The sequence below is a fragment of the Paramisgurnus dabryanus genome, chromosome 1, assembly GCF_030506205.2.
Source record: "Paramisgurnus dabryanus chromosome 1, PD_genome_1.1, whole genome shotgun sequence".
NCBI classification, from domain to species: domain Eukaryota; kingdom Metazoa; phylum Chordata; class Actinopteri; order Cypriniformes; family Cobitidae; genus Paramisgurnus; species Paramisgurnus dabryanus.
In genome coordinates, this window is record NC_133337.1 from 37,978,510 (window position 1) to 37,996,221 (window position 17,712).

General features: G+C 38.5%; 3 protein-coding genes across 3 annotated transcripts; all 3 read left to right on the plus strand.

Moving 5' to 3' along the window:
* The first annotated feature begins 648 nt into the window (after positions 1-648).
* acadsb (acyl-CoA dehydrogenase short/branched chain) lies at positions 649-4,423 on the plus strand. Its single transcript, XM_065272857.2, has 11 exons — positions 649-763; positions 1,071-1,197; positions 1,275-1,375; positions 1,464-1,670; positions 1,750-1,920; positions 2,632-2,757; positions 2,846-2,938; positions 3,235-3,324; positions 3,396-3,533; positions 3,739-3,838; positions 3,908-4,423. The coding sequence occupies exons 1-11, from the start codon at positions 731-733 to the stop codon at positions 3,982-3,984; spliced, it is 1,263 nt and encodes a 420-aa protein (XP_065128929.2). The 5' UTR covers positions 649-730; the 3' UTR covers positions 3,985-4,423.
* Positions 4,424-5,506: 1,083 nt separating this feature from the next.
* Positions 5,507-7,011, plus strand: hmx3b (H6 family homeobox 3b). The gene is made up of 2 exons (XM_065272860.2): positions 5,507-5,800; positions 5,931-7,011. The coding sequence occupies exons 1-2, from the start codon at positions 5,614-5,616 to the stop codon at positions 6,404-6,406; spliced, it is 663 nt and encodes a 220-aa protein (XP_065128932.2). The 5' UTR covers positions 5,507-5,613; the 3' UTR covers positions 6,407-7,011.
* Positions 7,012-9,115: 2,104 nt separating this feature from the next.
* bub3 (BUB3 mitotic checkpoint protein) lies at positions 9,116-16,823 on the plus strand. The gene is made up of 8 exons (XM_065272258.2): positions 9,116-9,498; positions 9,904-10,098; positions 10,182-10,251; positions 11,361-11,512; positions 14,618-14,776; positions 15,077-15,254; positions 15,904-16,120; positions 16,704-16,823. The coding sequence occupies exons 2-8, from the start codon at positions 9,904-9,906 to the stop codon at positions 16,711-16,713; spliced, it is 981 nt and encodes a 326-aa protein (XP_065128330.1). The 5' UTR covers positions 9,116-9,498; the 3' UTR covers positions 16,714-16,823.
* Positions 16,824-17,712: the final 889 nt, after the last annotated feature.

A 17,712-nucleotide genomic window follows, 5' to 3' on the forward strand; every position in this document is an offset into this window, starting at 1 on the left:
CTCTAATGACTTTTCTGACCCCGACATGCGCAGTGGGAAGCGCCTGTGATGTGAACTGTGAAGGGGTCTATTCTATTGTGCGTAAGATTTTCTTTAAAAACAGAAACTGCTTTGTAATGCAACTCATAGTCTTTGATGTGAATTAAATAAAAAGTTTTTCATCAGATGTCATCTACAGCAACATGATTATATACAAATATGCACACTATAATCTATATTAATACCACAAACAAAGTTCATTACATTGATTATGAACATTTGATGTATATCTGTTGACTACAGCAGTCTTTCTAACCCTCTCTAATGAAGTGGATTTATAATAATATTTGAAACATGGCATTCATGCACACATGGGAAAGATTTAAAATGATGTAGTATCAGCTGGGTCAAAATTAAACACGCGCCAAATGCGTATAAAACTCGAGCATATAAAACAAATCACCAGTTAGTCGGTAACATTATTATAAATTCTAGGCCAGGTTTTAACCATTGTGTATTTGACTGCATGAAGCGCTAAAACTGTTTGACGTTGTTGTTGTTGCTAGTATAAATTAACTAAAAAACATTTTATATTACATTACATGTTCATAAAATTGTTAATGACTAGTATATTTTTATGGATATGTGTGAACACGTTCGTTTAGAAAACAGTAAAAACCAGGACGCGTTATGACGGTGACGTAAGGGCGTAATGGCGTCATCACGCTTATCAAGGTGACGCAAAGGCGTAATGGCGGCGTCCGCTTTTAGAATGCTGCGACAGGTAAGAAATAAATGAACAAAATAACGAGACGGACACATCTTTACAGCCGTAACAACATGAATGTGATATTTAGCGCAGGATGGGCGACGTGAACAAATGTACAGCACAAACAGAAGTTTGCCTTCTTAATAACAATCTCTTATATGAAGTGGAGAGATGATTGTTTATATATTACTTACAGTCATGAAACAGACTGATAAATGTTTCAGAAAGAGCATTTCTTTCTGCTAATACTCATCTTTTTAAGTGTAGTATCATACTCGTGGTTTGATTTCTGATTCAGATCAGATGTTGTTTGTGTGTGCAGGTGAGCAGTCAGCTGTCTCGCTCGCGTGCAGCTATGAGACTCTTGTGTTCACATGCAAACAGCTGCGCAGGCGCATTTGCTCCACTGCAAAGCTTCTCAGAAGAGGAGGCCATGATGAGAGATGCAGGTGAAGTTCAACCCGTCAGTGGCCAACCAACACACAAACACTGAAGCATTGCATTCATGTGCTCTTCTTTTTATCAGTGAAGAAATTCTCTCAGGAACGCATCGCACCGCTCGTGTCCAAGATGGATGAAAACTCCGCCATGGACGCAGAACTGATCGGGTCTCTGTTTGAGCAGGGCGTGAGTATCGGCTGTCGTGACACAACCTCTCTTACTTTGTAGTCTTTCATAGACACTTCATGAGGTGGTTGTTCTTGGTGTTTTGCAGTTAATGGGAATTGAGATCGGTACAGAATACGGCGGCACGGGTTCCTCCTTCTTCACGTCCATCCTGGTGATTGAGGAGCTGGCGAAGGTGGATCCGTCTGTGGCTGTGCTGTGTGACATTCAGAACACCCTCATAAACACGCTGCTGACAAACCTGGGCACCGAGGAGCAGAAGGAGCGATATCTCACTCGACTCGCCAGCGACACGGTGCTCGAGCCGTTACATCTGATGTTGCATCGTCGCTGTAGAATGATCTTGATCTTTATTTCTTTGTTTCCTTTTACAGGTGGGCAGCTTTTGCTTGTCAGAGGCCGAGTCAGGCAGTGACGCCTTCTCTCTGAAGACTAAAGCGGATAAACACAAAGACTATTACGTCATTAACGGCTCTAAGATGTGGATCAGTAACGCAGAACATGCCGGAGTGTTTCTGGTCATGGCCAACGCGGACCCTGCAGCTGTTAGTAGACAAGAGTTAACTCATGTTATTGACTGGACGATATCATCTGCCAGTACTGATGCCATGTTGTGTCAGTGCTCTTCTTGCTGGTGGCGTGCCACTCTCTCCTTATTATATTTGGGTTTTTGGGTTAACCGCTGATAGTACGGCACATTATGTTGGGAACTCCAGTTCCTTTGTTGTAGTAATGATGTAACCTGTAGGGTAGTGAGCACTCACTTCAGATAATGATGGAAAATCTACTTGTGAATGGTTTCTCTTCGTTTAAAAACACCTAAACAATCAACCAGTTCACCACAACCAATCAAACCTCTTTGCACCCTAACCTGTGAGAATAAGATACTAGTAAAGTATGTGCACCAACTGCATGTTATCTGTTTTAATTAGAGAATCAGAATATTCTTACAAGTATAGATTTTAATCCTCTGCCAATAGTTTCACAGCTCTCAAACTCCTTAATGTTTAAGCTTCATTCAAATATCTTGTAGATGATGCCAGACTTATGTGACTTGCATATGGTGTTTATACTTTATATAGTCTTGAGGAAATGTCCCGCTGGCTGTTATGCATTTAAAATCTACCCAGAAGCAAAGACCTCACAGTGAATACACAACAAAAACATGCTGATCCTCACGCACATCCCAGAGAAATGAAGACATGCGCTCAATGTCATGGCAAGCGGCTCTGATGCGGCATGTCTTTATTAAACAGGGTTACAGGGGCATCAGCTGTTTCATAGTGGACAGAGATACTGATGGTCTTCACATCGGGAAGAAGGAAAATAAGTTGGGTCTGCGAGCTTCATCTACGTGTCCTCTGAATTTCGACAATATGAAGGTGCAAACCTGCAGCAGCTGTTATGATTGAGTGATATTTATTTTAAGTTAAATATTAAGCACATCTGATCTGATTTGATGTGATGCAGGTTCACGAGAAGAACGTTTTGGGAAAGATTGGTCACGGTTATAAATACGCTATTGGAATGCTAAATGGAGGCAGGATCGGTATCGCAGCACAGGTGTGTGTCCTGCATTGATTTTAATTTCTCATTTACTGGACTCTAAGAAAGGATGTGTTCATTTTAACACATTGTTTTGTGTTATCCCTTTTGTGTTATTTTAACATGTTATGTGTCATTTCCTGTTGATTCTGTGTTCAAATAAATAAAAGGGACAACACAAGATGTGTTAAGTTAAGGACAACTCATTAGATGTGTTGTCCTTAACTAGACACTAGATGTGTTATTTTAAACACATTCGTTTTAAGAGTGTGCAAATAAAAATTGTGTATAAAAAATGTGTTGGTTTGTTGTAGATGCTCGGTCTGGCTGAAGGCTGTTTCGATCACGCGGTTTCATACACCAGACAGCGGGTTCAGTTTGGCAAACGGATCTTTGACTTTCAGGTATTGTTGTTGTTGTTGTTCTTGTTGTCGTGTCTAAGTTACTTGGTCTGATTTCTGCTGTCTGATCGCAGGGAATGCAGCATCAGATCGCTCACGTGGCCACTCAGCTGGAAGCCGCTCGACTCTTAACCTATAACGCGGCTCGGCTGAAGGAGGCGGGACGCCCGTTCATCAAAGAGGCCTGCATGGCCAAATACTTTGCCTCTGAGGTCAGTGACGAGAAATCCAAGTTTATTTTCCTTATGTCCTACACATTTTGGCAGCTGCAATACATTATGGATAAAGCCCAACAAATTTAACCCGTACTGCCAAGATTGTGCGGGCAAACCACGACCCTGGCAACGCTTGGCGCATGACCCCTATCGCCTGTCATTTGAGAACAAAAATGTGATTCTCAAACCTTGATTATTTCAGGTGGCCACGCTCACCACGTCAAAATGCATCGAGTGGATGGGCGGAGTGGGTTTCACTAAGGATTATCCCATCGAGAAGTATTACAGAGACTGTAAAATAGGTGAGTGAATGAAATGAGTTGGGTTGCTGTGTAATGTACACACACACTGACATGATGTTTATTCTTTAGGAACCATTTATGAGGGAACGACAAACATACAGCTGAGCACAATGGCTAAGATGATTGATCGGGAGTACGACACATAAATTCACCATGAATCGACGGTTTGTGAAAGACCGTTGGCTAGTAGATATACACGTTACTCAAAACTAAACACACCTCAGATGATGCACTCACCCTTAGGTTTCCATTTTAAAATAAAATAATAATTAAACTGATATTAACGTCTTGATTCTTGATCCAGTTTGTGCCTTATTGCTAAGAATAGGTGTGAGAAACTGATGAGATGTTGTGTACAATAGCAAAATAAATGTGCTGTGATGTTTTGAGCAGCAGGTGTCAGTAGAGCTCCAGTAAATTCATTTAACTCCACTGAAACTGCACATCAGTCAAGATAAATGTAGAAGACCAAATGTGTAGTGTATAATTGAAATGTCTGAATAAAGTCAGTGAATGTGATATCAATGAGAAATTAACTAATATAAAATTATATAGTAAAATAATGTTAAAGACAGACTACATCATTATGCAGAGCTTACAGTGTTCACCTAATATTGTTAATGTACCATTCTTTAATGTATCATTCTTTCTCTCAGTGTTCATTCAGAAAGCTTTAAAAAAATTTGTGATCTAATGGTACAGCCGTTTAAATCTGGGTAGTTTTCTCTCATTGATCTTGCACTTGCACTCAGTAACCTATAATGACAAAGTGAAAACAGAGTTTTTTTTATAAAAAAAATAAAAATAAATGTTACATTAGTATTCAGACCCTTTGAAACAGACTCAGGTCTTGATCGATGTTTCTACAGCTTAAGTCTAGTGTAGATTACTGCAAAAAAATGAATTTAAACCAGTGTAGTATCAGGCTACAAAATACTCTCTAAATGCACTGTATAATATAAAAGATTTAAGTTTGTTATTTTCATTGTGCTGTTTGTTTGTAAATAAAGAAATAAAAGAACAAATTTACTGTTGTGTCAAGAAAGTCTTTCAGAAGACATCCAAGTAATAATCATCAGAATTGAGTTTTTGTGCTGCTGAATGAAGATCAGTGTTTTACAGAAGAGCTAAGAGACATAATGAGAAAATAATCCCATTATTTAAAGATAAACCTGATATTTCGTGTTAACGCAAAGATTCACGTCTTAGGGTGTTAAACTGTGACATCTGAAGGTTTTTAGATATAGCATACAGTCTGTTGTGCATTTTTACCAAAAATTATTGAACGTATTATTTTATGACCAAAAACAAATAAAGGAAGAACTGATGGCAGTAAACGATATGCAAAATAAATCTTTTAGGTTTTTAATATGTAGGTTTACCATATTTGGAAATATCCAGATTCTTGTTGACTTTATCTGAAACTTTATCTGCGTTAAGCTGCACCTTAAAATATATATTTATATAGTTACAGATAAACATATATATATATATATATAAAATGATGTAGTTGTGACAAAATCAACTGATAAAAGAAGCACATACACCCTGACGCACACACACTCTCTCTCTTTCTCTCTCTCTTTCTCTCTCACTGTCTCTCTCTCTCTCTCTCTCTCTCTCTCTCTCTCTCTCTCTCTCTCTCTCTCTCTCTCATCATTTACTTGTAGTCCGTCCTTTACTCTCACAGAGATCATTTATGATTCATTGCTGTATTGATTTGTTTTGTGTTCACACTGGATTCATTTATTCGGACTTTTCGTTGTTTCTTACCGATGGAGGGGAAAAAGCAAGAACTTAAAGATTCTCCGTTTTCCATCAAGAATTTACTGAACACGCCGGACAAACCCAAACCCGTCCGGAGCGTTCACATGAATCTGTCTCTCTCCAGAGTTCCCGATCTCAGTTTCCTGAGGTTCGGCTCCTGGTGTCGCCCGCCGGGACACCCGAACACACCCTCAGGTGCGGAATAAACCCTGAAGATTATCGGTGTAGTTTTATGTTTTTAATAATCATTTAATACCTGCAATCTATGTGTTCCTAGCACATTTCATTTCGTTTTAATAACACGTCTTTGCTTTGTCATATGCAGATCGGATCAGATACCAGACAGAAGCCCTGAAATCAGAACCGGAAGATCCGGACCCTAAAGAGGATGAAGATGAGGAGGAGGAGAGCGATACAGACGAGCAGAAGAGAGAAGAAATCATCTCAGAGAAGAAACTTTGTCGAAAGAAAAAGACCAGAACCGTGTTCTCGCGCTCTCAGGTGTTTCAGCTCGAGTCCACGTTTGACATGAAACGGTACCTGAGCAGTTCGGAACGGGCCGGGCTCGCCTCGTCGCTCCATCTTACCGAGACTCAGGTGAAAATCTGGTTCCAGAACCGGCGGAATAAATGGAAGAGACAGATCGCCGCGGAGCTCGAGGCCGCGAACCTCACTCACACGCAGAGGATCGTGCGCGTGCCCATCTTATATCACGAGCACGTGGAGACCTCGCGAGCTGCGGGTCTCGGGCTCACGCACGCACTTTATTACCCGCAGCATCCGTTGATCAGACCGGTCTGATGAGTGAGGACTCGATCCTGCTTATGGAGTTCTGGGTACTTGAAGATCTGGGCTGGGCTGGCCGATCAAAGCTTCTGGGTTCAGATTTTGACAGTCGCTGTTGTGAAGTTTAATTCTTTTGAATGCTCCAAAAGCAACTATTAGTTATAAATCACTTTGGATAACTTTTAACTAGCTTCAGTCAAACCTGAACCCACAGACATTTACTTCCCGTTTCAGTTGACCTCCACGAGCAGCACAGACCCCATGTGTTTTTCATGAAAAAAAATATATATATGTTTTTTGTTAAATTGTCAACTATTTATATTATTTTTATTAATTCTTATAATTTAAGTAAGTTTCCCCAAAATCACCCAATTTCTATGTATATTTTATAAACAGTTTATTGTGTAAATGTAAATTATTGATATTGTTTGTTGGTCTGTGGTTTCGTCTGTTTTCTTTCATATGCTTGTAAAAATGTTTTTAAAACAATGTGGGCAATTGTAAGGTTTATGTAGAGAATTTAATATTGTACTACTGAAATCATTTCTCAGTTTAAATGTTTACATAATAAAGGTTCTGTTGTCTGAAATGATGAATTATGGATGAAATTTCTAATAAAGTACCGACTGAGCACTTCTGGTAATTTTGTGTTTTACATTCCATAGACATTTATTTATTATCGGATTAAACATCTGTCGTATGTGAATGTGGCTTCCGGTCTGAGGATTTGAATCAGATCAGGTTTACAGTAAATATAAAAACCATCACTGCTTCCTGAAGCAGCCTTATTATGTTATCCGTTATTTTCTATTTATCGTCATCTGAAACAATGATAGTAATTGTAGTAAAACGATTATTGATAATAAAAGCGCTAGTATGTTTTTAAGGACTATGCTAATTTCACATGATGAGGTTAAATAAATGTTGATATATTATACATTTCGGTAGGACGAATCAGATTTATTATGCTGATTAGATTTAATTCTAAAATTTTGTTGTGATTAACCGTAAAATTTAAATCATATAAACTAAATTATTATTTTATCAATAAATGTTTTTCTATCATTAGAACTGTTGAGTAATTTTGAAGCGCTAATTTATTTAAAATACCTTTAATGCTGGTACAGTTGCAAATTTAACCACGGAATTTTATTTTTATATTAACTTCTGGCAACACAATCAACTGATTTCATGACATAGAAAACACTTTAGCCTACTGAAAATATTAAATGGTCTTCATTTTAAATAACTGTAGAACTATGAGCCTTTGTGCTCGTGCGCTTTTACAATGTCAATCCTTACCTGCGGACACAATCATCTTAGACATTTCAATTGTATTTGGACATCTCTTTTCTGATGTAAAGGTGTGTGGTACCTAGCAGACATAACAGCACAGAAATCTGCAAACTAAAACATCTTCAATATATCTTTGCATTTAGCAGACGCTTTTATCCAAAGTGCATTTAAGGCATAAAGCCTATCGTCTTCAGTGTGTACACTCGGACAAAACAATAAATTTGGTGGTGCTAACACAATCCAGTAGGAAATTTAATGTCATTATTTTAAATGAATTCATTGGCACAAATTACGTCCTGGATTTTGTATCTATGTGTTTAATTAATCGGTGTTGTGTATTAAGGACCTACTTTGCTGTTCTTTAGATCGTGGTTGGTTTTGGGTTCTGCGTTCTTTGGGTGGCAATAGAGTAATTTCTAAGATTTATGTAAAGGGACTTCTCTAAAATCGCATTATAGGATATGCATCATTGCTTACGGATCGCTCTTTATATTTTCATCATAAAGAAGTCTGCTTATGTAACCGTTAGATTAATCTCAGGTCATTTCTTGAGGATTTTATTGTGTTTCTTAAAGACGCAATGGTGAACTTATTCAGAGATCCGTGAGGCAGTCCGTCCCTGCTCAAATAAAAGAGTGTACTGACTGCTACAGTAGTTATATAGTTATGTGTCTACACTACCACAGTCTTGGTATTGCTCAGCCCTGTTTTTTTTATTATTATTCTATTTTATTTAATTTCTCTTTAATTTCATGTCATCCAGTATCATTATTTTGTCTTCCTTTGACAAATGTACTTTTTACTTTGTATGGCACTGAAATATACTATTACAGTTATACATTATACGTGAGTATGTATGGAATAAAAGCAACTTTCAGCAAAATAATTAATATATAATTTATTTTTCTATTTCTTAAAACAAGTGATGGCAGAAATTATACAATATAATAATAATAATAACAAAAATAAAAGTGGGATTCATTTAAGACTCTAATAAAATAAATAATCATCTAAACTGGAAAAACATAAGAATTTTGACTTAATAATTTGTGATTTGGTTCTGTTGAGTAGGGCTTGCATGAATTAGATTTTCCTTGAGTTTCAGGCAGCAGTTGTCGGTGGTGAGTGAAATTAAATGAATATGTGTACAGATTTTAGGGGAAAACATTGTTTTGGGGGAACATTGAGCATTGCAAGTTCGTCTGAATTTTTGAATGCTCCTGATGCACTGATTCTTCGGGTTATATATAATGTAGAGCAGTGTTATAAATGTGTTTCTGTTATTCTGTATTCTGACTTTTATCTGGATTTAGATTTATTTTTAAATGTTGTCACTCCGCAATACTCCAGCACGTGCAGATGGAGCTCTCGTGCAGTATCTGACATCAACACCAGCTCATCTTCATACAGAAGAGATTTGATTTCTGTGTCGTGGATTGTTCCATTCACTCGAGTTCCTGTCTCGCCCCGCATTGTGTTCATCTGTTTCCGGAATACACGGATTAAAAGAAGTCATACGCCGGACTGAAGGATAATAAAGGCATACAAAATACCGATGAAATACGAATAAATGTGCTGTTTTTTTATTTTATTTGATCAGAGCTGCTGTTCACGTTTCAGTGTCGTCGTGATAGCGGAAGCGGAAACATTGAGATTGTTACCCGGTAGTTGATCATTTTAACCAATTGTCTACATGGACTGCGAGAAAAAGAATTTTGAAACTGACCAATCAGAGTGGAGTGCTGGTGTGAACGAGCCAATCAGAGTACATCGATCGTTGTTGAGCGGCAGAGCAGCAGCAAAGCGACACGGTGAGAGTTTCTGATATTCTGATGTTTTTACTAAACTGATCATAAATCAGATTTCACTTTAAATATTACAGATTAAAGATAGTGAACGAAGCAGTGCTGTAAATCGTGCGAGCTCGTGTGTTTGAATTAGACAGAAATCTGACGCGTTTGACTGGAAAGCTGAAAGGGTTGTTAGGATGTTTTGTGTGGTTCCTAAAGATCTTCAGTGAATGTGTTTCTCCATCAGTCGCTCATTTCATCGTTTAGAAAAGTAAACAAGACACGTGATTGATGTCTGTAGAAATACTAATAATCTGAAATCAACTCGACGGACAATGAAATAAGTCTGATAATGACAAACATAGAGGATTGAATGAGGGGAAGGGAGGACGTGTTGTTTATAATGATGTGTTTTTGTGTCTTCAGATGACCGGAGCCAATGAGTTTAAGCTGACCCAGGGTCCGGAGGACAGCATCTCAGCTGTTAAGTTCAGTCCCACTTCAGCTCAGTTCCTGCTGGTGTCTTCATGGGACTCTACGGTTCGTCTGTATGATGTCAGCGCCAACAGCATGAGGATGAAATATCAGCACCTCGCTCCTGTGTTGGACTGCGCTTTCTATGTGAGGATTCACTTCACTAAACAAACGCTGTAGAATCATCATTAATTTTTTATCATGTTTTAATCTTTGCTTTGCTCTTTTAGGATCCGACTCACGCTTGGAGCGGAGGTCTGGACAATCAGTTGAAGACGCATGATTTGAACACAGATCAAGGTGCAGTTTAAATACGACACGCTTATCATTGTTTTATATAAAACACAATACGTCACAGTATCAGAAGTGGATTTCAGGTGGTGTGGAGTTTCACAGAAACTAATAAACAGCACATCGAGTTGTGTGTTTGTTAGGTAGAGATGGATCAGTGTTTATCCAGTTTACACAGAGATGGTTATAGGTTCGAGTCCCAGGGAATGCACATTAACTGGTTAAATGATCATTAATTTGAACACAGTGTAAGAGCGTACTTGCACTATCCACCGCTGGGCACCCCTGCTCTATACGTTCTCATTATAAATTTATACAAATGTCATCATTTTGTAAACTTTATTTTAAAGGGATACTCCACTTTTTTTTGGAAAAAAAGGCTCATTTTCCAGCTCCCCTAGAGTTAAACATTTGATTCTTACCGTTTTGAAATCCATTCAGCTGATCTCCGGGTCTGGCGGTACCACTTTTAGCATAGCTTAGCATAATCGATTGAATCTTATTAGACCATTAGCATTGCGCTAAAAAATAACCAAAGTGTTTCGATATTTTTCCTAATTAAAACTTGACTCTTTTGTAGTTACATCGTGTATGAAGACCGACAGAAAATTAAAAGTTGTGATTTTCTAGGCAGATATGGCTATATACTATACTCCCGTTCTGGCGTAATAATCAAGGACTTTGCTGCTGTAACATGGCTGCAGCAGGCGTAGTGATATTTACGCACTGCCCGAAAATAGTCCCCTGCTATTAAATGTAACCAAGGGGACTATTTTCGGCAGTGCATAATATCACTACGCCTGCTGCAGCCATGTTACAGCAGCAAAGCCCTTGATTATTCCCTGTGGGGAAGGGCCAACGGCAATCGTGCTCGTGGCACGGTTCAAAGCAACTGTGTCTAATGTGCACCTTAGGTCACTTTAGATGAAAGTGTCTGTTAAACACAGAAATGTAAATGTCTGTAAGTGTTGGCAGACACTTTTATCCGAAGCGACTTATGGTGGATTGTAAGTTACTGTATGTATTTCATCAGCTGCTATACTAACAGTGGCTAATTCAACGGATCAGTCAGTTGTTTACCCATCAGCTACTTTATGTTCTTCTGCTGTCTCTCTCAGATACAATCGTCGGGACGCACGACGCTCCCATTCGCTGCGTGGAATACTGTCCGGAGGTCAACGTTATGGTCACGGGCAGCTGGGATATGTCTGTGCGACTGTGGGACCCCAGAACCCCCTGTAACGCCGGAACGTTCACCCAACCGGAGAAGGTAAATGCACCCTGACGCCGTTCTGTCTTCAGGGCTCGCAAAATCGCTAGCCCGACGTCCCGGGGCTATTGTTAATTCCTGTCGGGCTACCAAAATGTATCTTTGCCCTGCCCGTTGTGCTATCTTGGGAAGGAAATAATATTTTAATGTTTTTGCTTTGTCTCAGATTTAGTTAGGTAATTGTATTGTACGTATTTCGGTGTCCTCTTGTCAGTCATTATCCTCACGTAACAAGTGAAACTGTCAGGAAATGAAGTGAAAGCATAAATAAACCCATCCTTTAATGTGCACTTCTGAAATGCGCACGACCCTCTGCACGCGACCCTCTGGACGCACTTCTGCCGGCTTCGCTCTTCACAAGCACCTGCCTGCTCTTGTGCTCAGTGTGAACTCAAGTCATTTAAAAAAAAAAATACTTCATAGACTAACATTGTTTTAGCGTTTCTTTTTTCTTTCTTCAGGTAGTAACTTAAATATATGAGAAGGAAAATAGATTTGAGTGATTTCCGATCGATTTGACACGTCTACGCTATTAAAGGAATAGTCTACTCATTTTCAATATTAAAATATGTTATTACCTTAACTAAGAAGAGTTGATACATCCCTCTATCATCTTAGTGCGTGCACGTAAGCGCTGGAGCGCGCTGCGACACTTCGATAGCATTTAGCTTAGCCCCATTCATTCAATGGTACCACTCAGAGATCAAGTTAGAAGTGACCTAACACATCAACATTTTTCCTATTTAAGACGAGTAGTTATACGAGCAAGTTTGGTGGTACAAAATAAAACGTAGGGCTTTTCTAAGCGGATTTAAAAGAGGAACTATATTGTATGGCGGAACAGCACTTTTGGGAGTACTTCGACTCGGCGCAGTAACACTCTCTCTCTCCCATTATGAGAGGGAGAAGGGGAGCGGATTTTTCAGGCGAGTCGAAGTACTCCCAAAAGTGCTATTACGCCATACAATATAGTTCCTCTTTTAAATCCGCTTAGAAAAGCGCTACGTTTTATTTTGTACCACCAAACTTGCTCGTATAACTACTCGTCTTAAATAGGAAAAACGTTGATGTGTTTGGTCACTTCTAACTTGATCTCTGAGTGGTACCATTGAATGAATGGGGCTAAGCTAAATGCTATCGAAGTGTCGCAGCTAGTGGTGTGACGGTCATTATATAACCGTGAGACCGACGGTTATAGTTGAACACCGTCATTAGAACTCTATAACCGCCAAAACCGTGTTATTAAAATATTTATTAAAACATTTTTTATCATAAAGATTTTTTAAATACTATTTAAAACAATTGTTAACAGTCTGTGTTACACGCCCCCTCACGTTCTCACGCAGTGAAAAATACAGAGCGGAGCAGACACTGACAACGCGCTGACATACAGGACAGACCAGGTTACTTTTCGGTTACTTTTGAGATTTAACATATTAAACAAAGTCTCACCTTTCCAATCATCTCTTCCTTCTAGTTAATTTATAGCATCAAATAAACATGAATGACCATGAGAAGGAATGTTGTTTTAACCGCGGAAAGGCGTCAGTACACTCCGCTTTTCAAGTTCAAATCCTCCCATGCTAATCTACTAACTCTCTTGAACGCACATTCACTGCTAGTTGTCTTGCTGTTAATTTTAAAGAAACGTAGAGCAAGTAGCTAATCAGTGTCTAGTTTATTCAAACGCCGGGTGAGCACTGTGCAGCGCGTCTGCGGAGAGTGTTTGCTGCGCGTGGCCATTGTGCTTTTACACCGGCTGCGTTTAATAACAATCTCAAGTTCATACTTTCTTTTACCTGCATTTATGAGCAAAACCTCTTCAATACGCTTTTAATCCACATTGTTTTCGTGCTGTTCTGGTCCATGTAATGACAGATATAGACACAATTACAGACATAAAAAGCCCAATGCACAAATCTGTTTCTCTGAAGATTATTAAAATAGATGATAGATAGAGGATTAATTTATGCTGGGCAGAGAGTGACAGCGCAGTCTTCTGGCAACAGTGTGTTTTTTTAATATTTCATTGCTTTCTGTTAAAATGTTCAAAGTTATTACTGTTTAAAACACACTTGGCATCACATTCATGATTTTATGGTAAAATGACACTTTCCCGTCAATCCACGAGCATTTAAACGAGCAAAACGCCCCCCACAGACGGTTATGTGATGAACCGTCACATTTGACTCACGTCATAACCGTCATCACCAATTCTGAAACCGGCACACCCCTAGTCGCAGCGCGCTCCAGCGCTTACGTGCACGCACTAAGATGATAGAGGGATGTATCAACTCTTCTTAGTTAAGGTAATAACATATTTTAATATTGAAAATGAGTAGACTATTCCTTTAAGAGAATATGATGTTAGAAGCTTTTGATAGGTGACTAAACAGCAGTGGTAAGATATTACGTTTACCTAAAGCGAATAGAATGTGTGTCATTTCGTTTTACCTCAGAGTCTAACATTATTCTAGCGAAAATAAACGGCTATGGTAAGATCTGTTAACCTAAAGGGAATTCAATGTTTATTCCTTTTTAATAAATATCTGTTTTAAGTCTTCTATATTGTGTTAAAGTCACTGGTTGTTTATATATTTTATAAAATACCATGTTATCTAAATATGTGTTGAGGTATTTTATTATATTAAATTAAATTAAAAATAACCTGTGTTATAATACATTCATATAATATAACATTCAGTAATATAACATTCAATTATTCTAACGTTAGGGGAACGTTAAAATAACCTAAAAATAACATTAGGGGAATGTTTATTTTCTTTAAGAAAACATTCCTTGCTATTTAACAAAATCCTTGGAAAATAACATTCTAGAAACCAAAAACTAATGTTAGGGGACCGTTTTGGGTACCAAATTGTTAGCTGGGGATGGGCAGAAATAGTTGGCTTACATGGAAATCCAGGATTTATCAATATTCTACATTAAACAGTGTATTTTTTATTCGGGCTACTTGAATTCATTTCGGGCTACCAAAAATGAAAGAGTTCCTGCCCGAAGGGCTATCAGGGATTAAAAAATTTTGCGAGCCCTGGTTTTGTTCTGACGGACGAGCGGCGTTTGATGGCAGCGAATGTGTTTCAGGTGTACACGCTGTCTGTGGCTGGAGACCGCTTGATTGTGGGGACGGCGGGGCGCCGCGTGTTGGTGTGGGATTTAAGGAACATGGGATACGTGCAGCAGAGACGAGAGTCCAGTCTCAAATACCAGACACGCTGTATACGAGCGTTTCCCAACAAACAGGTAAAAAGCTGTATCCTCATGTCAAAATTTTTTTTAAACTCTAACTCCGTTTCTTAAAGTCAAGTAAAATATATGCAGTAACACAAAGTGTTGTCAAATACACACAGTAATGTTAGGAACTGAATCGTTTCATCTTTGTTAGTTTGTTATTATATTTAGTCTATGATGCAGCACAAACCTGTTGCTTTATAGAGTATTAATAGAATGAGGTGTGTGTAGTTATACACTTCAGTTGTGTGTTGAACTTGAGCTCTTGTGTAAAGTTGGATGTATTATAAAGCTGATCTTGTATTTTCTCAGGGTTATGTGTTGAGCTCCATTGAGGGCAGAGTTGCAGTTGAGTATCTGGACCCGAGTCTGGAGGTGCAGAAGAAGAAATATGCTTTCAAATGTCACCGACTGAAGGAGAACGGCATTGAGCAGGTTTATCCTGTCAACGCCATCTCCTTCCACAGCATCCACAACACATTCGCCACAGGTACTTCTGCTGCCACGAGTGTCTGTGTGCGCATGCGTAGGGCTGCTCAATTATGGGAAAAATCTTAATCCCAATTATTTAACACAATTACTTAATGACTGTAAACACGTGGACACACACAACTCAATGCATTTGTTTAGTGTTGTTGCAGAAGGCTACACGCAGTAGCACCTTCAGAAGTGCCTTTAAACACATTGGTCCGGCGGAACACGATTCGTATTTTAAACACAAAGAATATTTTTGCTTCAACTCACAGCTGTTTGTCTGACCAATGATGGGCTGGTTGAAGGGTTTGTGGGACACAGTGTTAGTGCACTGCACTTTTAATTGAATGTGAAAAGAGAATCGGATTAATTACTTCTGATTATGTGTAAAAATGAAGAAATTTAAACTTCAGTTTATAGCACCAAAAAAATTCACTCCTCATTAACCCTAACCCTACATGTTTATGACTTTCTTCAGCTGAGTGAGTAAATGATGAGAGTTTTCATTTTAGGTTGGATCATTCCTTTCATTCATATCAATTTTAAATCAGACACTTATGAAAATCCTTCTGCCAGATTAAAGTGGCTGACAGCAAGCAAACATGTCCACATTTAAAGCCATTGAGAAACAAACTCATCAGACGTGACTGTGTGTTTGTTTTCAGGGGGATCGGATGGCTTTGTGAACATCTGGGATCCGTTCAACAAGAAGCGTTTGTGTCAGTTCCACCGATACCCGACCAGCATTGCGTCTCTGGCATTCAGTGTGGACGGATCTCTGCTGGCCATCGCTTCGTCCTACATGCAGGAACAGGGTGATATTTCACATCCCGCTGATGCCGTTTATATCCGTCAGGTCACAGACGCAGAGACCAAACCCAAGTGAGTGCATCTGGCTCTATGCGTGCTGCTGATGCTTGCACTTCTGTTAGCTCACTGTGTGAGGGACTTGTATGCAAAAATGTATAAGAACCGCTAAAGCCAAATAATGATGAGATCATTCATAATAATCATCTGATAAAGTCAGCAACATTCAGCTGTTATTGTGCCAAGCTGTCAGGATAATATGATCAGAAACTGAGCAGAAGAGCTCTGATTGAATGTCCTGCAGTGATCAATAATCCATTGTGATCCCGGCTGATCCGTTTGGTGTCAGAAAAGTTTTGGTTAAATTTACAGAACAAGTTTACCGTGTGTGTCTGAAAGCAGATCCCTACCGTCTGGCCCTGTGAATATTAAATATTGTGATTTTCTTTGAATGTGTGCATAGATTGGGCAATTTAAAGCTCTTGTTTCAGTGCATTGACAGATATACTGGAGGTTTTTCACATTAACACTGCAGCTGTGATGGAAATCTGTTTAACTGTTAGATCCACCGTGACGCATTGACTCGTGATGGCTCGTCTGTATCTTATATGAAGTGCCGTCAGATCATGTGATCATGTTTGTATTCTTGTGTTCACAGATCCACGTGAATCCTGCCATGATCTTAACGTCACTTTCTGCTCTCTATGCTTTTTTTTGTCTTCATTCTTTTAATTCTTTTCTGTCAACAAAAGAAATTCAATAAATGTATATATTTTCATCTTTGTATTGTATTTCTGTCATGTTCATAGTAGATGCAGTGGTTTAGAGCCGCTGTGTTGTCCGTTATTAAATTTATAAACCTTTGCTGTTAGCTAATGGGTTGGGCTGCTGCTTCAATATCCTAAACATTATTTGTGTGTTTGTTAATGAATAAATGAACTATAATTGCTCATTATGAACGTGCAGTTTTACAGGGAGGGTAATTATCCTTCATCTGCAATAAACGGTGACATTTCCTGTAATCTTCACGTTTGTTAAATTGGAAAATTGAGTTTATTGTCATGCTTTTGTAGCGGTTAGATGAATCTCAGTCCTGCTTTGACATCTGACGACACACAACAATGATGAAATAAGAGACGGGTGTTATTTTACAGTGTTAGATTTCTTTTGTTTGCATTTTGGCACATTGTTTACAAAAAGATCATAAATATTAATATGTGTACACATATGAGCTTTAGTTGGAGTCAGGAGTAACTGCAGAAAAGTGCTTTGTTATCTTTTAATCTTGACACGCTGTAATATTTAGTAGTTAAGTTAATGCAGGTTTTTCAGATGTAGATTCAGGTCAGTGATGTCTGATATTAATTTCTGTAATTTGATGTTTCGATGATTTTAGAGAGAACTTACGCAACACAAATATTTTGCGTAAAGAGGGTCTGGTAAATACGATGATTTCTAAAATTTGTATTTCCCTAGTTTCAAGCCTAATATTAAATTTTCACAATTGTTCATTGTTTTAAAACAACTTCACTCGAAATAAAAACATAGAAAAGCAAAGAACAACAAAAGCATGGCAGTTTTTCAATATATTTAAGAATGTTAATGATCGAATGTTTAACTTAATTTCCTTATATGAATAATGTAATAAGTCCTCATATGCAAACTAT

Coding starts and splice junctions, on each gene's coding strand:
- acadsb (XM_065272857.2), top strand. CDS start 731: ATGGCGGCGTCCGCTTTTAGAATGCTGCGACAG. Junction 2,758..2,845: donor TGAATTTCGACAATATGAAG/GTGCAAACCTGC, acceptor GATGTGATGCAG/GTTCACGAGAAGAACGTTTT. Junction 2,939..3,234: donor GGATCGGTATCGCAGCACAG/GTGTGTGTCCTG, acceptor GGTTTGTTGTAG/ATGCTCGGTCTGGCTGAAGG.
- hmx3b (XM_065272860.2), top strand. CDS start 5,614: ATGGAGGGGAAAAAGCAAGAACTTAAAGATTCTCCGTTTTCCATCAAG. Junction 5,801..5,930: donor ACACCCGAACACACCCTCAG/GTGCGGAATAAA, acceptor TGTCATATGCAG/ATCGGATCAGATACCAGACA.
- bub3 (XM_065272258.2), top strand. CDS start 9,904: ATGACCGGAGCCAATGAGTTTAAGCTGACCCAGGGTCCGGAGGACAGC. Junction 10,099..10,181: donor TGTTGGACTGCGCTTTCTAT/GTGAGGATTCAC, acceptor TTGCTCTTTTAG/GATCCGACTCACGCTTGGAG. Junction 14,777..15,076: donor GAGCGTTTCCCAACAAACAG/GTAAAAAGCTGT, acceptor GTATTTTCTCAG/GGTTATGTGTTGAGCTCCAT.